The sequence below is a fragment of the Toxotes jaculatrix genome, chromosome 1 (assembly GCF_017976425.1).
Source record: "Toxotes jaculatrix isolate fToxJac2 chromosome 1, fToxJac2.pri, whole genome shotgun sequence".
NCBI classification, from domain to species: Eukaryota; Metazoa; Chordata; class Actinopteri; family Toxotidae; genus Toxotes; species Toxotes jaculatrix.
In genome coordinates, this window is record NC_054394.1 from 21,408,419 (window position 1) to 21,432,817 (window position 24,399).

Genomic DNA, 24,399 nt, shown 5'->3' on the forward strand with positions numbered 1-24,399 from the left:
TAGGTCAGAGTAGAAATGGTCAGCAAGAAAACGGAACGTGCCGGTGAACACACTTGACGCACCCATGGTCAAAATGAAACGTTAAAGGATGAAACGAAGGCTCCCATTGGCTCAAAGAAAAGTCCTCTACTCTAATAGGGTCGCTTCATATGTCACTCAAACTGATCTGTACACGTCGATTTTCACGGCGTTATTGCCTTCATTATTTACAACAGCGATGGAGAAATGAGGACCAGCAAGATGCTTTTGTTTCCCAAAACATTTGATAAATTTTTACAAGCTGGATGTTACAACTGTCAACTGCGTTTCGTATATGTTTATTTTGCTAAGCGAAACTGGACCATGGTCTTCTGAATTCAGACCTCTACTCAAAATCAACCTAATAGCGCGCTCTGCTGGTGTATTGTCATAATATCAACACACGTATGTTTTATTTTTGTACACGACTATAGTAAAGTCCAGAATCTCAGATGAACACAAAACCATTTGAGGACCTGAAATACTTTTATTTTCACGTTTCCCATGGCTGCTATTATCTGAACAAACAATCAGTCAAAAAAGGTTTACCTTTATAATTATTTTTCTAACTTATTCTTATTTTAATATTTAAATATACCATTGGTATGATGATATGACAAACGTCCAATTTGTTCTTGTACTTTTCTATTATATATTCTATAGATTATCTAAATGCACTGTATCAGCATGCATTGCACATGGACAATCTGCAATGCTTTATGTTTTTTTTTTTTAATTACCATACTTCGCGGATACCAGTGTTCCATAAAAGAAAACGTACAAATTTAAGTCCAGCTGCCTGTGCATTGACAGAGAAAAATATTTGTAATATTGCTGAGTTTCTTTTTGTACAAAAACAATAAAACTGTGTTTCCCTTACTAAATGTGATTCCATGATTATGGAAGTTAGCCAAAATAATAATACAATGTGTTGACTGCGTAGCTTGCTGCGTTGTACACTTTTGATGTCAGCTGTAAAAGGGAGCGGAATTTAGCAGCAATTAAAAAAAACTAGTATATGCAAGTCACAGTTTACAGAATAACTGAAATATTTTGTGAGACTGTAGATTGCAGCGCTTAAAATTTAAATTGTATAAGCTCTGCGCAAACGTGTGCGCAGCTGGTAGGTCCTCGAAGAACAACAAGAAAGGTTGAAGTTCAAAGTTCGTGGCAAAGATGTTTTCAAAGCCTATGAGATGTGTTAAACTGTACCTTGCGATATTCAGCACAGATTAAACACAGTCTCTGCAGTACAATTATAATGAGACAATGACGGTAAAATCAAAGTTGGAGTAAATTCGTCCTGTTTTGGCTTTCTTTTCCGTGCGCAGGAAGTCTGGGAGTGGATAACTGCAGTGTTGATTTCCAGCTGACATCTTTGCTCGGTTGCTCGGTTGAATAACACAGCAAGCTAGCTCTAAACGAAGGTAGTGGTAAACAAACGTCTTAAAACGCGCAGTTTTAGCTGATAGCTATGGCATAACTACTGTCCAGTTGATATACTGCAGTCAGATATAACGGGCACTATGTCAGCGTTGTTGTTGCAGCACCGTGCTGGCCTTTGTAGAAAATACATAACATGTTTATCGTGGGCACTGTCAAGGCGAAACTCTCACCTATTAACGAACAAGCCCGTATTCAGCGATGGTGTTAAAAATGGGCTGCACAGAGGCGCAAATGTCAGAAAGATGCTTCTTTCTAAATCAGAGCGGACTCTTGCAAGTCAACCGCAGAAACTCATTCAGGTAAGCTAAAATCTATCAGAGACACTCCACCCATGGTAGTTGAATGCGTGCTTTCCTAAGTACAATGCTAGATTTTGAGTAAGAAAAACTGTAAGAAGTCAGACCATCGTTACCGTAAAAACGTGGCAGTGTGTGAGGTGTGATCTGTCTACCTACAGCCCTTTGTTGAGACTTTCTACCTTAGAATATAAATTTAAAAAAATAAAAGAAATTCTGCTTTATAGGAATAATTCATGCTTTAACATAATTTGAAATAGTATTTTCAGTAGTTATTCATCAGTTGTCAGCTGTCTCCCTGAGCTTCAAATTGAAAATTCATTGTATTGTAATGAAGCTTTAATAAATTACAGCAGTTGTTTTTATTTCCTCTCTGTCATGTTTTACAGATATTTTGACACATTAATATTCTCATTTTAGAGTCTTCTCCACAGACCTTTGAGTCCTGGCATGGTGGGAATTAGCAAAGAATTAGTCAGGAGCAACCTGCTGAGAAACCCTGTTGGTTTGGTAAATCTATTAGGTAAACAACCAGTTTTATCAGCGTTAGTATGATTATATACTTTTACAAGATTATGTCTTACTTACTCATGATGAAAAACCCTTTGATTTCAGGGGCAATAAACCTTTTCAGTACATCTCAATCTAAACAAGAGAAAAATAAAGGTAAAGGACCAAAGGGAAAAACTCCTGAGGAAGATGAAGGTCAGTGATAAAATTCGTTGGCCAATGACTGTTCAACAGCTGTACAATATCTGGCTGTGATCTTAGTCTTTTTCTCTGATCTTTTTTTTTTATTCTCTTCTTCCATAATCTGCCTCACCTTTCAGAGGAGAAGAAACGTCGAGAGCAAGAGGACCAGATGTACCGGGAGCGCCTGCGAACCCTCTTCATCATAGCGCTCATCATGAGCCTGCTGAACTCCATTAACACCAGTGGTGGGAACATCTCTTGGAATGACTTTGTCAATGAGATGTTGGCCAAGGGAGAGGTGTCACGTGTACAAGTCGTTCCTGAGAGTGACATTGTAGAAATCTACCTTCATCCAGGAGCAGTTATCTTTGGGAGGCCTGTATGTTGTGCTGGATTTAATGCAAACACAAAGTTCGCATCAGAAGTTTCACAGTAGATATGTATGCTGACCTCTCATTTCCTGCCATGTTTCTTGCTTTGCAGAGGCTGGCACTCATGTACAGAATGCAGGTTGCCAACATTGACAAATTTGAGGAGAAGCTTAGAGCTGCTGAAGAAGAGCTGAATATTGACACAAAGGACAGGATACCGGTGTCATACAAACGCACTGGATTCTTTGGGAAGTAAGAACATCACCTTTCTCAAAGCAAACTTTAAATCAGAAGAAATCAATTAATGAGGTCCTGCAAAGGTTTAATGATCAAATTGAAGCTATTCTATGTCCATACCGAGTGAAAGGATGTGCCAACCACAAAAACATAATCAGTTAACTTGCGTTAGGTTATTTTCTCAATAATAATTTTACAAAGAGCCAATAGTCCTATTATTATATGCTGTAACCATAATCCCCTAACAGTTTTTTTTTTTTCAAAAATGTGGGTATATTTGTGACTGATATATCCATTTAAACATATAGGCTGATGTATTCTTAATGTCTTGAACTCCCATTTTTTTCCTGCATTGAAGGAAAAAAAAAAGCTGAGATCCAATACAGTGTTTTTTCATCTGTTCACTTTGCAGTGCAGTGTATGCTCTGGGGATGGCTGCTATTGGTGTGGCTATTCTCTGGTATATATTTCGACTAGCAGGCATGGGTGGCAGAGAAGGTGGCTTTAGTGCTTTTGTGAGTGACACTACATAAACAAATTGGCACGTGTACATTTATGTTTCTAGCTGTGTTCCACTGATTTAACAAGTGTGCTAATATGCATATTTCAACACATTTAACAGAATCAGCTGAAGATGGCCAAGTTCACCATTGTGGATGGCAAGTCGGGTAAAGGTGTGAGTTTCAGAGATGTCGCAGGCATGCATGAGGCTAAGATGGAAGTGAAGGAATTTGTTGACTACCTCAAGGTAAGAAACCAGACTCAATGTAATATATGTCAATCTTCTATAGCACATTAATCATGGTAAGTAAAGCACTCACTGAATATTTAACCCCAGTTAAGTAAGTAATCTAAACATGAGATGAATATCATTGATGGTTCAGTTAAGCCTTTGCTACAATTTTTACCTGATGAACTGAAGTTCTTTGTATCGACCATCCAAATCACATGAATAAACCTTTAATTTCCCCATTGCAATCTGTTACTCACCACATTGATGTTATCTGTTGTCAGAATCCAGAACGATACCTCCAGCTGGGAGCCAAAGTTCCCAAGGGTGCATTGCTCCTTGGGCCTCCGGGCTGCGGGAAGACGCTGCTGGCTAAGGCTGTAGCCACAGAGGCCCAGGTGCCCTTTCTGGCTATGGCTGGCTCTGAGTTTGTGGAGGTTATTGGAGGTCTGTAAAGATCACACCAGACATGAAGCCAGTCAACATTTATCAAAATAATGCTGATATTCAAGTATATGCTGCTGGTTATGATAATATATATTTTTTATTTCAATATTTATATGCATAGACTAGTATATTTTGCAGCATACACCAATGCCACTTACCACATCATTTGTAACCTAAGTTGTGATATAGATTAAATGTCTGTTCCTGTGTTACATTGCAGGAACTGTTTTAATGTTTTAATTAAACTGTTTTAATTTTGTTTTGTGTAAATATCATCTCCAAAATTCTTTCACAGCAGACATATCAAATTATTGGTAAAATCACATATGTTTTGGCATCAGCCTTTTCTTGTCAGTCAGTATTTTACACATTTGATCTGACTTGTATTGTGTTTTGTGTGTAGGCCTGGGTGCTGCGAGGGTCAGGAGTCTGTTCAAGGAGGCTCGTACCCGAGCTCCTTGCATCGTCTACATCGATGAGATCGATGCTGTGGGAAAGAAGCGCTCTACCAACATGTCAGGTTTCTCCAACACTGAAGAGGAGCAGACCCTCAACCAGCTGCTGGTAGAGATGGATGGTGAGTAAAGCTTGGGATCTCAAAGCAGTTTGTTGTCATCAGAAAGCAGACCTTTCAGACAGAATAATGGAAGTCTGAAATCTTTTGCAGGAATGGGAACAACAGACCATGTCATTGTCCTCGCTTCCACCAACAGAGCAGATATCCTGGACAATGCCCTCATGAGACCAGGCAGACTGGACAGGCACATCTTTATAGATCTGCCCACACTTCAGGTAGTCTTGTTTAAAAAGTGATATAGTCGGTGTAAGTTTGGACTTAAGTTTGGACTTAAAACAGCATATTCAGTTTGACTTAATAAACTTTTCTTTGTTTGTTTGTTTGTTAGAGAATGCACTGATGTGGTTATACAGCAGAAATCGTACATCCTGTTTTTGTCCCCACTTATTGTTTTGTAATATCGTAAAGCAAAACCTTGTGTGTTTGTTTGCTGACAAATCACTGTAACTGTGGCAGGAAACCACTGTTTATTTCACAATCTTAGATGTTAAGTTTTTGTAAATTTCCGTATTATAATAAGCTTGTGCCTTACAGAGGACATACGAGGTACTTTCTCACACAGCCACCATTTGTGCTCTTCTAAAAATATATGTAATTATGTCACAACTTATCAGCCCAATAAATTAATACAATTTTTTGTCTTTACACCCATTCTCCTAAGTAGTATCCTATTAAGCTGTTCCATTATACATTCTCGACAAACATATAATACTGGGACAGTTGAACTGTGTGTTAACTGTGTGGGAAGTTCATACAAAGTTTGTCAATTAAATGGGGTTTCTTTCATTTTTTTGTTGTCTCTCAGGAGAGGAAGGAGATCTTCGAGCAACACCTGAAGATCCTGAAGCTCACCCAGCCAGCTAATTTCTACTCTCTGCGCCTGGCTGAGCTCACCCCAGGTTTCAGCGGTACATACTTATTTACTGTTTTGTCCTCATGTAAATCTGTGAACATCTGTGGCCATAACAACATAATGGCCTGCACCCATGAATAAACATAAACTCTGGGTCAACACATATGGCACATCTTTGTGTGTAACAGCACAACACAACACTGTTAATGTTTACTGAAATGTCATTTCCATATGGGTGATCATAAAATATCTGTTGCCGACTCACTTTGTCTCTGCAGGTGCAGACATTGCTAACATTTGTAACGAAGCTGCTCTGCACGCTGCCAGAGAGGGACACAAATCCATCGATACCTTTAACTTTGAATATGCAGTGGAGAGAGTCATAGCAGGTACAATGATTCAAACACCGTGCCATGGGAGAACAATACATTTCATACATCTCAGTTGCTGTTTTGGTAAAATCTGACAAATCCGTGTGTCTGTGTCCTCAGGAAGTGTAAAGAAGAGTAAAATCCTATGTAAAGAGGAGCAGAGGGTGGTTGCCTTCCATGAGTCTGGACATGCCCTAGTGGGATGGCTACTTGAGCATACTGAGGCAGTCATGAAGGTAGCACACTCCTCTCTATCTGCTACTGCATGCAGACTGTTATTTGAAATGTAAGATGCCATATTTAAATATATCCTGTAACACATAATTGTGTGTCTGCCATATTAGTCATGTAGTGTAATCTGTCTATATGTACTATATGTAACTATACAGACGTCAATATTTTTGTATTGCATGATAGATCATGTGATTTGTTTCTCAGGTGTCCATTGCCCCGCGGACTAATGCAGCCCTGGGATTTGCCCAGATCTTACCTCGTGACCAGTACCTGTTCACCAAGGAGCAACTGTTTGAGCGGATGTGTATGGCTCTGGGAGGAAGAGCTGCAGAGGCTATCACCTTTAACAAAGTTACAACAGGTACACTCTACTTATATCCACTGTAATCACAGCCTTGTTTTACTTGTTTCAGGTAGTGAAATAATAAATTGCTCAACACCCAAATATAAATACTTTCCTATACTGTGTAGTATACCTTGCCACCCAGTGGGGATTTTATCTTTATTTTTAAAAGCAGTGATTGAAGTATCCTCACACTGTGCCCCCAGGAGCTCAGGATGACTTGCGTAAGGTGACACGTGTGGCCTACTCTATGGTGAAGCAGTACGGCATGTGTGACAGTGTTGGACAGGTCTCATTCCCGGAAACAGAGGAGCAAGGTGCCATTGGACGTCGTCCTTTCAGCCAGGGCCTGCAGGAGCAGATGGACCATGTGGGTTCTAAAATTGGATTAGTTCACTGTTCTGAAAATAGCCCACTGTGAATGTTGACATAATGAATTTTGGTTATCACCTTAAAAATCTTGATTTTTAACTCTTGCTGTTATTTCATGAGGCCAAAAATTGTTAACAGCTGCTCTGAAGTAGGAGAAGTTTTTGTGTCATCTACTTGTTAATCTTACTTAGAACACAATGAATGTTGTTTCATGTCATTAGAAAGTTCAGATTTGACAGCACTTTTCACTGTTCTTTCAGGAGGCTAAGATGCTTATAGCCCGTGCTTACAGGAACACAGAGAAGCTGCTGCTGGACAACAGAGACAAGCTGACACTGGTCAGTTGTTCGTTCTTTGATCATAGATTTTGTGCATCCTAACTCCTCTGTGTTATGTCTGGTTTAGTGTTAAGTTAAAATAAGCCACACATACCTGGGTTCTGTCTTTCCAGTTGGCCAACGCACTGTTAGAGCGTGAGGTGGTGAACTACGATGACATTGAAGCCTTGCTCGGCCCACCACCCCATGGACCCAAGAAGATGATCGTCCCGCAAAGCTGGGTGGAGGCTGAGAGGGACAAGCAAGACACGGGAGAAGACGAACCGCAACCACCTCCGCGCAAACGCAGAGAAGAGGACGTGAATCCTCAGCTGGTCTGATCTTCAAATGTTAGTGTCAAAGTTCTTTTCTAACTGCTGCATTTTGCAAAGGTCATCAGGGGCTGGCACTGAGTCACTGACTCACTTTGAAGCTTTATATGCCTGAATGTGAAGTCATTAAAGTCTCTTAAAACTCTGCAATCCGTGCAAGCGTTTTGTGCAAATGAACATTTGCACTTGTTTTCCAGTTAGCAGAGCCTTTTAGGTAATCAGAAACAGGCCTAAACAAGCCAGTGCAACTATGAGAATGGTTGTTTTGTGAGGAATTCCATCATTTTTCTCACTTACTTGTTGCACAGCCATATTATTATGACCTGGAAGCATTACAAACAAGTCTATTGAAACAGGATGTCTCAAACTAGCAAAAGCATTCAGCAATCAGCATTTACTTAATGCTGGATAATTTTATGCAGACATACTGTAGCGTATACAGTATTACTCCATATCGAAAAAAGCTGACTTTAGGGGGGATTTTTTTTTCTTCTTTGTCAGAGATGCCGTATACACCAAATATATTTGCATTCATTCAGGTGACTCACATCTACACAAACACACAAAGGTCTGCATTATTGTGTTTGGTATTTAAATGAGCAACAGGCAAGAATAATAACAATGTGGTAAATTGTTGTGGACATTTATACTTAACCGTGTGCACTTGAGTAATTGTTTGACCAGGCTGAAACAGAAGTAGTAAAGAACAAATGAAACAGCTCTCCATCAATGAGGAAACCATTTTACATTTTGAAATACCCCATCTAAGGTTGAAATATCAAAGTTTCTGTCATATTTGTGATGAAGCATCAGATATTACACCACACAACTTGGTCTTTCGCTCACCATGAGACACATAGACTGAATTAATAGATGGAATAGGCTGCGCTAGTGTTTTCTTTGGGAAAAGTCTTTGTATTAAGGGCTGTGTATTGGTTTGATTACCACAAATGAATATGAAATCCCAAAGGATGGTGTTGCAAAATATTTAAATAAAGTTTTATTTAAGTATTACTTGTTGCTCTTTGTGTAGCATTTCATTTCAGTGCTACAGATATGTGTGTGTGTGTATATATGAGTTATGAGTAAACATAGCACAACCTTTTTCATAATGAACAATATAGACACTAAATAAAAGATCTACATTTATTCTGTAGACACCAGTAAAATCAAAATTCAATAAACATATAAAAAAACATTCAAAGATTTCACCTCAAAACAATCTGATTACAGAAAATTGTGTGGTACAGTTTGTATTGTTAAGTAATATTTTATGCTGAGATGACTTGCAAAAAGTTAAACAGATGCTGGAATGGGGGATTTGTGATAAAAAAAAAAATCAAACAAAATCAATATCAAAGCAAATTAATCTTATAAAATAATCACTTATATAAAAAAGAAATACATTGAAAATATTTTTCATATATCTCAGGCCTGTTGTATGCATCATTACTGAGAAATCCAAGTCTGAGGAAAAACAAAAGACAGACATGGACACACATTTCAACACACATTTTGTTTGCCTTGTAACATGCACAGCCCCTTTCCCTGTGACTGATCACATCGCGTTTCACTGTCATTCACGTTTCCCGAGCTAACCACAAAACTTTGCAACGAGCCATTTTGTCAGCTGTGTCCAAATGTTCCTGAACAAAACCTTAGGCTCATTAGATTAAACGCCTGTTGTTTTGCAAAGCATTTATTTTTCCTTGGCACACATCAAATCTTGTCCTGGACTAAAATCTCTTCAAATGTGTCCAGAAAAACACCTAAGGTGTGATCTGTCTCCCTAACTGGTGGTGACTCTTCTTTCTATGAGGATACTGTTCACCTTAACGTGGGTCATACATGTTGGCCAGTTTCTGAAAGCGTGGTCCCCAGTCGTTGAGGTAGTCATAGTCCTGGTCTCCATCAGAACTGCCTGAAGCAATGGAGCTGAGGCTACCTGCCAGTGAGCCCTCTCCCTCATAGTCATAGATCAGGGCTGTGTCATATGGAGGCACATTCGGATCATTATCCGCAGCCTCCAGGCCCTGAGGAAAGAAAATTTGCAAGTTTTTAGTTGAAAAGTGTAAAGTAAATACCCTGGGAATGTAAATGGACATAGGAGGAGATAGACAAGGAGCGGACTACACAAGTCCAGTGAACTCACTTCTTTTTAATTCCACACCTCCAGATTTTGCAATTGAAAGTCTTCAGCCCCAACCAATGCTGACTCAAGTGACATCACTTGGGACAACTTACCTGATTTCATGCAGCTCCCTTTGGAGCCATAAAAGCTTTGATACAACTTTTTCACATATGCAGTAGTACTCCCCAAGAACTGTAAACAGACTTTGATATGTAAAACCGATGAAGTTCTCTTTTTAGTATATTCACATGTATAAACAAGTGAATATACTAAACAGTATGCAGCGTTATTCTAAACTGATCATCACTGAAAATATGTTTGTTTTTGTCATTGAAGGTCTACCAAGCCTTTAATAGCACCAGGAAACACGTAAAACCCAGATTTAGTAGTACAGTTTTTATCTGTCTGTTAGAAGGTCTATCAACAACTTTTGGAGTAATAGTGATAATAGTATTCCAGTCCTCTTTTGTATATCTTTAGAAAATAGTCTGGGCCTTTAGAATTAATTTTTGTTATAACTTTTTGGATAGAGGCCACTCACATCATTGATGTAGTCCTCGATGTCAGTGGGATCTGCAGGAGGCCTCCTTGGGTAGGTGGGGGAGGGTAGGTTATGAGGGGCATCTTTCCTGAGGGGCTGCTTGCCTCGAGGAATGCCAGACCCTGGATAGTAGGACCCCGGGGTTGATGGTGCATCATGGGGATTCCACAGCATGTCAATGTTAAAGGCATTCTGCAAGGTGAGAGGAAGAGGCTACGGATTGAATATATGTACTTTAGCAATACAGTGATAATGCATAAACAGGAAAATTAAAACAAAACCACAATAATAAAAGTAAGTATATCTGTAGTGACATACTCACACCATCAGTTACGATTAAATACTGTTAATTTTCTATTAAAAATAACCAGTAAGACTGTCTTGTTCTATTATTGCCCAAACCTACCATAAGTTTTCCACATCCACAATTCCTGCACCCACGCTGTACAAACAGCATCCATTTTATTAGCATGACCTCTGGATCATTCAGAACTGTACCCTTGACTTTGGCAGGAAACTCAATACTTCAGCCCTTACAAAAAAAATGTGACCTGTGTAGCCTTACCTCATCCTCCTCACCCCCTCCTTGCTCATCATAGTTGAAGACATTATCACGAATGTCGTCTTCTGATTCCCCAACAAGCAGCCCTGTTCCTTTCTTGATATGGTGGCGTCTCCCACAGGAGGTCAGTGCCACAGCCAGGAGGAGCAGCACTGCAATCAAATGGGGGGAAATCATCAAGTATTCACTAATTAGTGCTTATCTGGTTATAGGACTGCAACTAACATTTTTTTTTTGTTAGCAGTGACTATGAAGACCATTTTCTTGATTAAGCAATTCATTATCTAATATATGAAATGTCAGAAAATAGAGAAAAATGTCCATCCCAGTCTCCCTCAGTCTTGTCTTAAGATGTCTTGTTTTCTCCAAACAACAGTAATCAACCCCAAAAGATGAAATTTACATTATAAAACAGATCAGAATATTGGCATATTTTGGCATTCTTGCTTGATAAATGACTCAAATGATTAACCAATAATCAAAATAGCTGCCTGTTGTTTTCCCCAGTCAACTAATTCATTGTTGCAGCTTTGTTAATGCACAATATGATCAAGACAAGGTTTTCGATGACTTCTGCAATAAACTTCTGTCAAGCCCCAGTACGTGTTTTGTCTGTCATATTGATAATGGCATGAGAAGTGTTCATGATTATCTGGATACTGAAAAAATTTCATGTTGTTCAAGATGTAGTGACACCTGTTTTAAGAATCCCCTTGACAAAAGGAGCAGTATCTAATAAGATGGATCACTCCACATGGACAAAGAATATATCACATAATTTCAGATTTTTTTCCATGGAAAAACTGAACATATAGCTGAATATGGTCATGTTTGCTTTATTATTGTTGTAAAAGTGATAATGATGTTTTTTAAGAAAGAATGATGTGTTCAAGATGACTTACGCAGTAGGAGTGCAATACTGGCCATGATGATAATGAGTGCGATGAAGCTGATTCCCACACTGGAGCCAAAGACAGCACCTGCCTCGGACTTACAGTCTCCGAAAGAGTCACAGAGACACACAGTGATATTGACCTGAGCAAAAGCACTCAAAACTGGACTGCCGGAGTCTGACACAAGGACTGTGACCGCATACTCTCCTTCCTCCAGCTCTACGAGGGGCTGAAGCAAAGCATGAGTATCTGAAGTGGGAAGGGAAGTGGAGAAAACGAGAATAGCGTGAAGTTAGGAGAGCCACGGGAACATCTTTTACACAAAACCACAACACTCCTCCCATCCTCAGCCTTGATGCTTCTTCCTTACCGTTGACTTGGACAACAGTCCAGTTGACTGACAGATAATCTGGCATTTCAAAGACAAAAGGAGCAGCCTGCGGAGGAAGGTCTTCATCCACTGCAGTTACAACCAAACCAGAACTCCTCCAGCCTGCACCCCTGCAAACAGAACCACTCAGAGGAAAGAGCTGAGGGGGGAAGTCATTGGTCTCCTTCAGTGTGATGGCAACTGTGGCTGTGGTTGACACACCACCAGCATCTACAGGAGTGAACATAAATATGTATTATTAAGCTCATCTTCAGTTAATTATGTCTGTTAATGTCTCCAAATAAATTATATTTTGTTTTAAGGCATTTTTTCTTAAAGGAGGAGAAAAGATAATTTCACATTTTTCCTTGTCTCTGTTCAGAAGTTTGTGTACTTGTTTATGTGTCTCTGTCCTCAGTTGTTGTTGCTGTGATTTTAACTTGTCAGCCCTGTGTTGTTTGTTATAATTGCCGTTTTAAATATAGTTTTTAATAGTGTATTTTTATTTATTTATTTATGTAAAGCACTTCGTGATTTAGTTTATGTTTTTAACACAAATCAACTGGCAAGAATGTATTTGAATCAGAGATGTTGATACTAGTATAGTGACCTGCCCTATTCAATATTTTAACCTCACTGTATGAAATATAAACAATATGGCCAAAATTAAGTGTTTTAGGCAGTGGCAGTTTTAGGTACATGCTCTTTTACTGTCTCTTGCTTTATAAATCAATTTCTTGTAAAACATAAAGTGAAAGTCAACCTGCAACTCAATCAAACTCTTGAAACTCTCAAATTGTATATGGTTAAATACTGTTTTTTTTACTCTGATTTTTTATGCTAGAAGAACAGAATAAGTGAATGAACTGACCTGTAACTTTCAAAACAGCATTGTAGATATGGTTTTTAACATGTGGAGATCGCATGTTAAAGGTTCTCTTGGCTGTAATGTCTCCTGTATCCCTGTTGATGTCCAGCCATCTCTCAGGATCTCTGCTAATCTCATATCTACCACACAGAGAGCAGAGGGACTTTATTTATTTACCAGCATGTTTAGAAGCAGAAAAATACTCCTCATGTTTTGCTGCTGCATCATACCTCAGGGCAGAATTATCAGGGTCAAAGGCAATATTGCTTTTCAGTAGTGTCCCAGGAACCACAGACTCAGGGACCACAATCTCTATAGGGTCCTCCCTGAAAAGCGGAGCTTCGTTCTCATTGATGACAGAGACCACCACCGTAGCAGTGCTCACTGGGAGGTTGGGAGCCTTGTTGCTCAGAGTATTGAGATTTTCCACTGTCAGAATCAGGACGTACTCACTCTGAGCTTCATAATCCAGGGGCTACAATGAAGGACAGAACACACTGTTTGTGGAAGGAAAACTCTCCACTGTGGTTTGATGATAAAGAATATATGTTAAATATATAAGCATAAGAAAGGACAAAATTTCAGTCATTTCACACCGTGTTTACAGTCCCATTTGAAATTCTGTATATGACAAGCCACATAAGCTGAGTTACTTGTAGTTTTAAACTCAGCCACTAGATAGTGTTATTGAGTTGTGGGCCTCAATGCACATTTTGATTTAAAGGGCAGCGTCACCCGTTTTGAAAATCCATGTTATTCCTGGGCCCCAGAACAGATCATAAATCACTCATATGTGTGCGTATGCATTTAAATTTGTCACTGTGACTCAGTCAGCGTGACTGTGGATGCTTGGCATGAGTCCAAATGTTTGATCACACTTTGAATATGTGATGTCTGAATGTGTGATGGATGCTCAACAATTATCACAGCCCGTCCCTCACACTCCCCAACTCAGCTGTACCTTCACCACTGTCAGAACGCCCTGGTTGGTGGGAGGATCTGTAGTGATGGCAAAGTTGTTGTTGGGATCATTGGCAATGAAGTATTTGGCCTCCCAGTTTCCCGTTCCACGATCATCTCTGTCTGTCACGTTCACTCGGCCAATCTCAAAGTCCTTCCTGTTCTCCACTGCTGTCATACTATACTACAGGCACACATGTAAAACACAAATCAAAGGATTGAAACCAAGGTGACGCAAGAAGTTTCATAATATGCAATGAAATGAACTGAAAATATCTAACATCTGATTATCTAATTTAATATGAGACAAGTGTTTTAAATAGCAACTGAAAATATCTTGTTTCTTGTATTATTGTCTAAGACTCACCGAGGTGGGGCTAAACTGGGGGGCGTGGTTGTTGATATCAGATACATGTATGATTGCTTCACCTTCACTTGTTAGTCCCATGCCCCCCATATCAGCCACCTGTAGTTTTAATCTGAAACTTTTCACCACCTAAAACAGAATAAAGTACATTTTAGAGAAATGATCCAAACTATGATGATTCGTAAAAATCTGCATCTGAACTTCAACCTGCATCTTACCTCTCTGTCCAGGCCTACGTCTCTTGTGTAGATGGCTCCTGTCTGGTTGTTAATGCCAAACATAGTCTTGGTAACAGCGTTAGCAGGGATACTCTCCTGGCTAATGATAGAGTAGCTCAGAAAAGCATTTTCTGTCATTGGGTCATCTGCATCAGTGGCTGAAACTGACATCACTGATGTGCCTATCAAAAAATAATCAAAAGCTTCAGTTAGAGGGAAAAATCAAACACAATGAGTCGTTGATATGTGACATATGTGCTGAGGCTGCAGGACTTCACTGAAAGAAAGAAAGACAATGTGCCTCTAGGTGAAAAGAATTTATTTTACTCAAATCGCTCATTTGAAATTGTGATTTGCTGTTGTTATATTAGTAAGAATATTTTTAGTAAGCGCAGGGATAACTGTACATGAAATTACAAAAGGAATAGTGAAGCCACTGATAAATGCCATCTAGGATTTAAGTATTTTACATAAACCTGTAATAAAAAAAACCTGATTTTTTTTGGCCACTTGGGAGCACTGTAAAAAACGCATACACACAACACTGGCATATTTAATGTGAGTTGATTTGTTAGCAAATAGTTATTAGAACATTTAAGTCCAATATTCACTCTCCTTTTAACTCTGATCTGAGCTCTACCAGATCCTGAGGGAACTATCTGGCCCTCTAGTAGCTAAACACTTTGCTATAGTCAGCTTCTGCATCTTCATTATGGCAGCTTTAAATCGTCATTTGGTGTACTGTAGTTTCAATGACACACAAAACAGGCAGCTATCAAACAGTATGGGAAAAGTGCTATAATTCAGTCAAAGCTGCATCATGACGTTTGAACCTACGTCAGGAAGGGAATTTAGGATGGCTTTTTGGGACACAGTGTGGAGGGTGCAAAAGTAAATAGTAATGCAATAAGTAACACATAGATTTACCTGGGACTGAGAACTCAGAGACACTGCCAACAAACTGGTTCTGGGTGAAGGCGGGTCTGTTGTCGTTCTGATCCAGCACCACTATCTCTATGGTGGTAGGATTCTCTAGTCTCTCTCCACTGGGAGACAGTGCAAAAGCTTTCAGCTACACACATAAACACACACACACACACACACACACACACACACACACACACACACACACACACACACACACACACACACACACACACACACACACACACACACACACAGATACATATGTTTCTTAATAAAAAAAATGCATTTATGAGACTGTTGTTTTCTTATTGTTCCAGGAAGGAAACATCCAACAGTTCACTCAAAATGACTGTGGGTACTTGTGGTATGTGTACACAACATACGCTGAAAATGGCAGAAAGAAATGTGCAGGATGTTTGGTTCAAGATCATGGGTTACATCACAAGCCATCTGGTTTAAAACATTCAGAAGTCTCTCCCAAGATGCCCATAAAGGCCCTTGGAAGCTGACCTCTGGATGTTTGTACTAGTGTCTGAGACAGATTGCTTTAAGACAAAAACATGGAGCCACACGAAACACGTGGACAAGGTCTCATTGAGCGCTTAAGTCTTAAGTACCTCAATTTCATTGTGCTTTAAAACATATTTCAGTTCTCTGGGTGATTTAAAGTGTTACACCAATAAATGTTCTCTTACTGTGAAAGTGCTGTATTTCTCTCTGTCCAGTGGCCGCTTGCTCCTGATCATTCCTGTTTTATCGTCAATCTCAAATAAATTCTTGGGCTCCTGGTCCACCCCGGGTCCCTCTAACTTGTAGATCACCTCACCTGTAAAGATTTTGTCCGACTTGATCTAGACAGAGAAAGGAAATAAAGTTGATGATCGTCACAACTTCATGGGAAGGTGGGGGGAGGATTGTAAACCATATGTCGTAGCACCAGATGTGAGTATGTTGACAGTTAGGGACCTTGAGACAAGAAACTCTGAGAGGTCTTTGATTTACAGCAGGAAATAAGATTCTGCACTAAGGAGTCTATATTTCATGCATTTTGTATTCACTGTTTTTGACATATTGCCACTACAGCATGTTCATCACTTCATAAAAGTGCTTCAATATTTCTCCTTGTACTGTAGGATTTATATGCTCACTGGCCATCTGTAACAGCCTTAACACAACATTTACATTTCACATGTCTTTTAAAACTGGTCTGTGCTGTGTGCAATCATCTATGACGAAGAGGTAAAATCAACAGTGCACTGCTATATAAAGCATTGTGCTAAAACTGGATTCAGTATTTAGCTCCATGCGGTCTAAGAGTGAGACATCAGCTCATTGATGATAATGCTAGCTTAAATAGCTGGCCAACAAAATAGACACTGGTTAGAAATGAGAAGTGTGCTTTAGTCTACCTCTGTTTGAAATCTAGGGACCTATTGTTTCAAAGATTACAAAATAATTTGAGAGGAAAATGTGCCTGTTATCATTGTAAACTGGATATGAACTGTGTGAACAGGAAATGACTCTTTCCCTGGAGAGGGCATCCTTCTTGGACTGCAAAGGAGTGATAATTGTAAAAAGAGGAAAATTTTCTACTAAAAAGATTGTAACTGATTTGTCAGACCCAGACTGCTGAAGCCTTATATTAGCTTCAGATAAACTTTTTAATACATTTAGCACAGAGCGAGGAATGTGGATTTTGTCACTTACATAGAAAACAAAATTGGAAAGAAATCTGTTGCTAAACAGTATGAGCAGAAGGAATGGTTACAGCAAACAAAACCTGTTTCAATATTCTGTACAATGCCTGACTATTGTTTTTAGGCAGACTTGAAATATTGTGAACCTATACATTTAAACCAGAAATGATACGGCAGTAAACCACTAATGAAATTCTGATTTGAAAAACTAGAAATACAAACATCTTTACCTGGACAAGGTTTTCGGGAACCTGCTTGCTATTCTCCAGCACTCTGATTGGAGGGATGATCCAGTCCCTCTTCACCCTGACCATTCCCCTGCCTTGATTTCTCCAGGGGTAAAGGGCCTGAGCATGCAACTCTTTCTCATTGTGATGAAGCTCTGCAGAGCTCCACACCTGAAGGAAGCAATAAAAGCATGAAAACCATGAAAGAAAGCCATGGGAATATTCATTTAACTAGACATTAACACACATTGCATTCCACTGATCAGACACAGATTTAATGAATGTCAGAGAGTCAGATCACATGAAGTGTATTTTTTGATTCCAGTTGTTCTTCTTCCTGGGAGACACACATTTTTATATCATTATAGATATTTGCAGCTGTTTAAAACACTGTCAAGAGTTTTCCTCAGTGCTATAACACTCCCAATGGTCTGATGGAATGGCTGTATGCTAGCTGCAGTGCTGTAATGTGGAATCCATGGGATTGCTCAGGACAGAAGGGTTGAAGGGCCACAGCTTCAGGTTTCACACACTAATACATGTCTTTGTCAGCTTCCTTTGATCTGGGTGCAAATTCATCTCAGGACGAGGAAACACAAACACTCATGCTCATTTCGCAAGCCCTCCTTCAACACATTGCTGTCTTGACCACGTCCACACAAATACACCAACACCCACACACAACACACGAGAAACACACTCACACAACAGCTGTCGACTATGGATTTAGATCCTGTGCTTTCCCACCCGCATTCCCACTCACACTCACAAATTCCCCTTTATGCTTAGCTCTGCACCTGACTGGGAGTTTGGGGTCACCTTACGGATCTGCTCTGCTCTAGGAATTCCACAGACACACTCATATTCAGGATTTCTCACACTCTCACATACACACATTGACACACATGTATCAACAAAACACCAACCCACGCTCAAGCATATACATTTCCGTGAGCTGCTTCCTCCTCTGTGGGAATTCACTGGACTCAGCATTACTTCCCATATGTTTAACAGCTCAAAGGCATAATCCATAGATCCAGAAATAAATGTAAGTTTTTACTCAAATACAACTGAATATTGATGAATAATTTCAATAGCTTTTTAAGTTGGGCCCTAACTAAATAAGTTAAATAATGACTCAGTGGATAAATTTGTGAATATTTTGTGAATGGCCTGTGATCCCTGTGGGATGGGTGATCTGATATTCTGATCCTCTGGCACGCTGCTAGACAGTACAGGGAGGAATGGCAACCATGGTGGGCATCTGCAGGCCAAGTCAGAGGGCAGGCTAATCTTAGACTGTTCTATATTCTTGACCCCTACCTATTTAACTTTTCATAGCCATCGTCATCTAAACAGTCACAGAGATGTTTACACTCACATTCCAGCAATGCATGTCACCCACACAAATTCATCCTGATAACTGATAGCTAGCTACTTTCATATTCAAGACTTCTGCATACATGAGCTCTCAAACCTCCACCAGCATAGCACACATTTTTACTTAGCCTCAAAATCAATAACAGCTGCATCACAGTTGCATTTCCAAATATAGCGCTTTCTAAGTTTGACCGATTTGTGGACACTTGGGCTAGCTCGACCACCTTTTCTAACTTTGAGATTGCACACACAGCGAGGTGAAGACCAGTGGGAGCTTCAATGCATATCATCAAACTTAAAAACACACAAAAATGAGTTTGACAAAATGAGATTCAGAAGTTGCTGCTTTGAATTTAACAAGAGTCCACAGCTGTGCTAGCATTTGCTAATTAGTACTAAACATAAATTACTGTTTAGGATGGTGGTTTATAGTTGATTGATAGATGATGTTATTGGTTTTGCTGGTATTTAAAAAAAAAGTTTGACCTGATGATTGTGCTAAAAAGGTTAAGTGATCACTAAAGTTCTTGCAGTTTATCCTCAGGGGTCTTTCATGTGTAGCAAATTCCATGACAACCCATTCAATATATATATGTGTGTGTATAAAATAATGGCAAAGTTGTTTCTTTGTCATTAGTCTCATTGGTACTCTATACGTTACGCAACTGATCAATGGACTACAGTGTAAGGAAAGCGGAGACAATCTCAGACACCACCGCAGTGTATGCAAGAAAGTGGTGAATAAAGCATTGTGCACTTTAGTAAAGGTCTGCTCCATGTTTTTACGACTGATGTACTAACAGGAACACCTTAATAGCTACAGCTATTCTGTACATAAACTATACTGTGGTAATGCTGAGGCAAAGTCAGAAAAGCTTACAACCACCAGATAAAAACATTTGTTGTTCTGCACACTTCCTTTTCCCACACCACATATCACTGCCATATCCTTCACTCTGTTCCTTCACTCTGATCTTAAGATGAGACTGTGTTTTGGACAGTGGCTCCACCAAGTATCTACCACAGTTTTAATGTTTTTACCAGACCAAGATGCGGTAACAGCAAAGTGTCATGTTACCAATTAGACCAATGAGTCTCTTTTCCGGCAGTCTGAGTGATGACACCACACACAGATGAACTGTTTTAGAGGCCTTTTCCCAGATACTTTTACAACTTGGCCTTTAACCTCAAGCCCTCACAGAAGTATGGACAGCTTGTTTGGGGATGACATGCCCTCACAGCAAGGACATTTAAGCACTCTGTTACTCAGAAGTGTTTACTGAGCTCGAGAAAGTTTGATTCAACAAAGGTGTACCATCACTGTACTTGGTATTCTGGTTTGTTTGAAATATTTTAAATAAACAGATGTGCACTAATGGACTGCCTGGATGTCCTTAGATTTTGAATCTGCCCTGTCTTTGGGAGATCATTGTACTAAAAAAATCAGCACACTGGCCATAATTAAAGACAGCCCTGTAAGAAGTCAGAAATTGAGCTAATGAAAAGCTAATATGAAAACATAAAGCACTGGGTAATAAGTAGCATCTTAACATTTTCCAAGTATGTAATTTACAGTATCAAGAGTAGAACGTTGTCATTACATATCAAAACTTGTCAGAAGGAGATGAGATGTGAAGGGGTCACATATCAGCTACACTGAAACATATAGTGTGAGAGTATAGTAAACACATACACTAACATTCACTATGTGTTGATAACTGTAAAATTGCTTTCCTCATTTTTTTGTCCAACTTACAAGTATTGCCAGTGGTACAAATGCATTACTTCTTGGACACGTATTCATGAGCCATTGCACATCTCAGTATGCCTATAAGCCACCCAAGTTTTAGTGTATTTTAATGTATCTGTCTGTCACATGCTGCACATGCTGCAAACCATTAACATTAATTGATATTGATATTGGTTGTTGTTACAAGCTTAAAGCAATGGCATGGGGTGCAGAGAATGTTTACACCGTGCTACAAATGTCGAGAAATGTAAAAGAAAGAAATGTGACTGTGACAAATTATACCATGCTCACCGTCACATTTTCAGTAAGTGACACAATTTACAAAAATGCTATTTGTCATCTTGTAAAATTTGAATTTATTAGGAAAGCATCCCTCTGAGAGCTGCCCACTGTAGCTATCCAGAGAAGTATGTATCTCTGCTTGTATCTGTACTAAATCTCTATTGGCCTGAGTGCCTCCTCTCCAGAAGTGAATGAGTGGAGCAGTCGTGCAAATAACTCAAGAGAAAAACTATGCAGCCAAGGAGTAATGTCTGCAGCATGCCTGACAGTCCCTTCAGCCACAGGGCTAGAGGTCGCACAGGTGTCCCTCTGGTCATTTCTGTTACTGGTCCTCAGGCACAGACATTCAACCAGTCACCAACAGTACTGGACTGGTCCCACACCCTTACTCTTTGCTAAGTCATGACTACCGGGCATGGGCATGGACACCCTATTTATGGTGCCACTACGTGTGTGTGTCCCTTAGAGCAGATGTCTGTTCTTTAGGAATGCTGAGCAAGGTTTTAACATTAAACTAAGACTAAGAGTATGACTCAATGGGGGGGATAAACTTTGAGTTACTGAAAGAAAATGTACAGTAAAATGTTATCTAACAACTAAAGTGATGGATTAAATGAAAGATAATCAATAACATAATTTGATTAATGGAGCATAGGGAAGAATGTTCTTGACATAAGAGAGACACATTTACTATCAATACAGTGATATAATGACCTGATGAACTGCCTCTTCTCTATTTTCCCCATATAAAAGCTCTATAAATTTTTTGGCGAAGTAATTAGAATACACCAGAACCTGAACACAACGCTTAAACTTCCATTGGACCAATGCATCAGCCAAAAATATGTTTGAGAGGGTAATATAAAAGAGAGACAAACTGTCACCACTTGTTCCTCCATGTCTCAGCCTGTAAAACACAGGAAAGGAAACTGACTTCACTTTTCAGTCAACTAGTTTTTATGATCTGGAAGTTGTCTCTCTACCCTTTGCTCCCTTTGAAATACTAGTCAGTATAAAACAGCGTGCAGGTACCCACACCCAGCAGGACCTGTGATTCAGACTCTAAATCCTCTGACTGATTGTTTCTGATGAGTGAGACCTCAGCGCCAGCTGGCCGCTGCTACAGTCTCTTGATTTGTACCCGATTTCATGGTCCAGAAGCGGCCCACTCCTCTTTCCGCAAGGGGGATTACAGAGCGGGACAAATGGCATCACGTATGCATCTGGGAACAGCTGTGGCTGCTGCCTGACCACAACATACAGCAGGCCCGAACACTGTCCAGTTCAAAAGAACACCAGTTTACTGAAAATTAAAAGAGCACAACTGAAGCACAAGTGAAAGCTATCAGGTGACACTGATCAAAGCCTCTGGATTGGACTGACAGCTGCTGATGCTTATACATCAGATTATTCATTTATTAGGATTCAATCAGGACAAATTTCTATTTGTTTTACAACCTGTAACCTTTGGGAATCACTGTACAAGAAAATGAGTGCACTGTGTGTGGTGATTTAAATACTTAAACCACTGGAAATGCATAGTACATCTGGTCTATGGTTTGGATGTAAAGCTAGATTTTTTGTAAAGCAGACTGTTTTCATTTAATCATATTTGCATTACAGTACACAGACTGAACAAGACACTGTTACTGGATTATCGCCTCTCTAGGACTTCTCTAGCACTTCTGGCATTTGAAGGCGCAATTTAACCCCATGTCAGCCTCACCACACAGAGCTGAAGTAGTTCTCCGATATCTACATCAAGGCTGAGGACTGGGATCCTGCACCTTAAAGGTCATGCTTCAGGGTTTACAGACCTTTCAAATGATTCACAGGATTATTTATTTATGTTCCTATAAATAAAAATTATTACTGAGGTCCTGAGGATATGACTGAAATATCTTTGGTGTGATTTCACAAAGGGCTTAGGCCTCACTGTGACAAACTGGTTTTCCCCAAGGCTGTGTCAGTGATCTATCACTCCCATTTTCAAATGAGGCAACATGTACTTTCATTGATTTTCTCCACAATCAATTAGCCATGGAATATGAAAATGAACCACGAAAGTAGCGTAGGTTCACCGTGAAGACATTCCACCACAAAGAAACTCGAAATTTGCAAACTTTTAACAATTCACATAATCAGAGACACTTCATTGATTGGGAAGATTTGAATTATTCATTTCCACAGCCACACAAAATCTCTAACATTTACAATGACTTACAGAGCACGTCAGACTAAGACTTCCCTCAAGAACCACTGAAGGGCCACTCGCTCACCCTCCCAACCTGGGCTGCATTACTACTCCAAACAGAGGGAGAGACTGATGGTGGTTGGAAGTTCTGTTGGTAAAATGTCAGTTTACATTGTCATCCATTTTAGATTTCATAATGGCGTCTGCTGACAGGGGCAACTAATGATGCCCAGAGCTCTCTACACACATCTGGAGTCTCGTCCTCCTCAAAACACTTCATCATCCTCTTTCCAACTAGGATGAATTGTTTAGATCAGCCACAACCTCTGATTGCAGAGCCAGGGTAGCGCCTCTACTGATGAAAATTAGTTGATGTTTGGTTGAAGACATCACTCAGGTGAAAACATAAACTGTGTAGTTGAGGAGCAGGCCAGCTAAAGGCCATTCTCTAACAAGATCACATTCTGGAGGGGCAGGAAGTGAGAAGTCCTGAGCTAAAAACTGGGGCTAGACTGAATCTTGACCCATACACTAGGGGATGAGAGGAGGGCAGTATCACACGGTATTGCTTGGTAGAAATGGAGTACCTTTACAGAAGCCTATGCAATCCTTATGTTCAATTGCTTGCTACTGACATTTTTATAGCAATCAGAAAGTGGAGAGGGATATGCCCCCTCCATTAGCTCCGCTGCTCAGGCACCTGTGCTCTAAATTCTTTTATAGAGTTGACTGTTAAACTAAACAATCAGCTGAAGACAATGTCCACAAAACTGCCACTGGACAGTGCAATCAACCTTTACTTTTGTTTTGTTTTGTTTTGTTCCCCCCCTTTCATGCACTGTGACAAACAGCTCACCCTGGATTTAACAGAAAACAAACACAAAAGTACTTCAATGCTCAAACAAATCGGCATTTGCTTATTTTTTGAGCATCAAAAATGAAGAGGCAAAGACTTTTTCTTACCTGACAAAGAAGAGTAACCAGCACGCACACCATCAACATCTGTCCCGCCATCCTCAGTACCTGCACTCAGAAACTCAGCATGAAGAGACCACTGATGACTTAAAGATCTGAGGGTCCTCCACTAAGAACTGGGCTCCTGAGTGGCTCTGCTGGGCAAAAAGGCCAAACTCTTCCACCCTGAAATCTGTCCCTCTCTATCCTTCTCTCTATCCTCTTGCTCTTGCAGTCTGTCTCCCTCTCTGTGTCTCTCTCCCTCCCTCCCTCCCTCTCTCTCCCAACGTCTGTCTCTCACAGCTCCTCCCTGTCCATAGCTGGGTATGTCTCACAGCCGTGGGGTAGGGGGTTAGAATTTCAGCACCGTCCCTCCCAAGTACCCCAGCACATGTGCTGTCACTCACAAACCCAATGAGAGAGGGAGAGAAAGAGAAAAAG

At 39.9% G+C, this 24,399-nt stretch overlaps 2 protein-coding genes across 2 annotated transcripts; one reads left to right on the forward strand and one right to left on the reverse strand.

The window, feature by feature from the left end:
* Window positions 1-1,183: 1,183 nt before the first annotated feature.
* Window positions 1,184-8,663, forward strand: spg7 (SPG7 matrix AAA peptidase subunit, paraplegin). The gene is made up of 17 exons (XM_041035653.1): window positions 1,184-1,763; window positions 2,181-2,283; window positions 2,376-2,465; window positions 2,591-2,832; window positions 2,937-3,076; window positions 3,474-3,576; window positions 3,684-3,809; window positions 4,076-4,238; window positions 4,642-4,815; window positions 4,906-5,030; window positions 5,621-5,723; window positions 5,947-6,057; window positions 6,160-6,275; window positions 6,478-6,634; window positions 6,823-6,986; window positions 7,249-7,326; window positions 7,440-8,663. Exons 1-17 carry the CDS (start codon window positions 1,545-1,547, stop codon window positions 7,644-7,646), a joined length of 2,421 nt encoding a protein of 806 aa, XP_040891587.1. The 5' UTR covers window positions 1,184-1,544; the 3' UTR covers window positions 7,647-8,663.
* A 38-nt stretch (window positions 8,664-8,701) lies between these two features.
* On the reverse strand, window positions 8,702-24,191 carry cdh15 (cadherin 15, type 1, M-cadherin (myotubule)). The gene is made up of 14 exons (XM_041035660.1): window positions 23,968-24,191; window positions 17,402-17,569; window positions 16,170-16,325; window positions 15,475-15,619; window positions 14,548-14,729; window positions 14,330-14,458; window positions 13,964-14,146; window positions 13,233-13,477; window positions 13,006-13,142; window positions 12,135-12,365; window positions 11,774-12,013; window positions 10,875-11,023; window positions 10,310-10,501; window positions 8,702-9,670 (listed from the first exon to the last, which is right to left on the reverse strand). Exons 1-14 carry the CDS (start codon window positions 24,016-24,018, stop codon window positions 9,470-9,472), a joined length of 2,409 nt encoding a protein of 802 aa, XP_040891594.1. The 5' UTR covers window positions 24,019-24,191; the 3' UTR covers window positions 8,702-9,469.
* Between the last annotated feature and the right edge of the window lie 208 nt (window positions 24,192-24,399).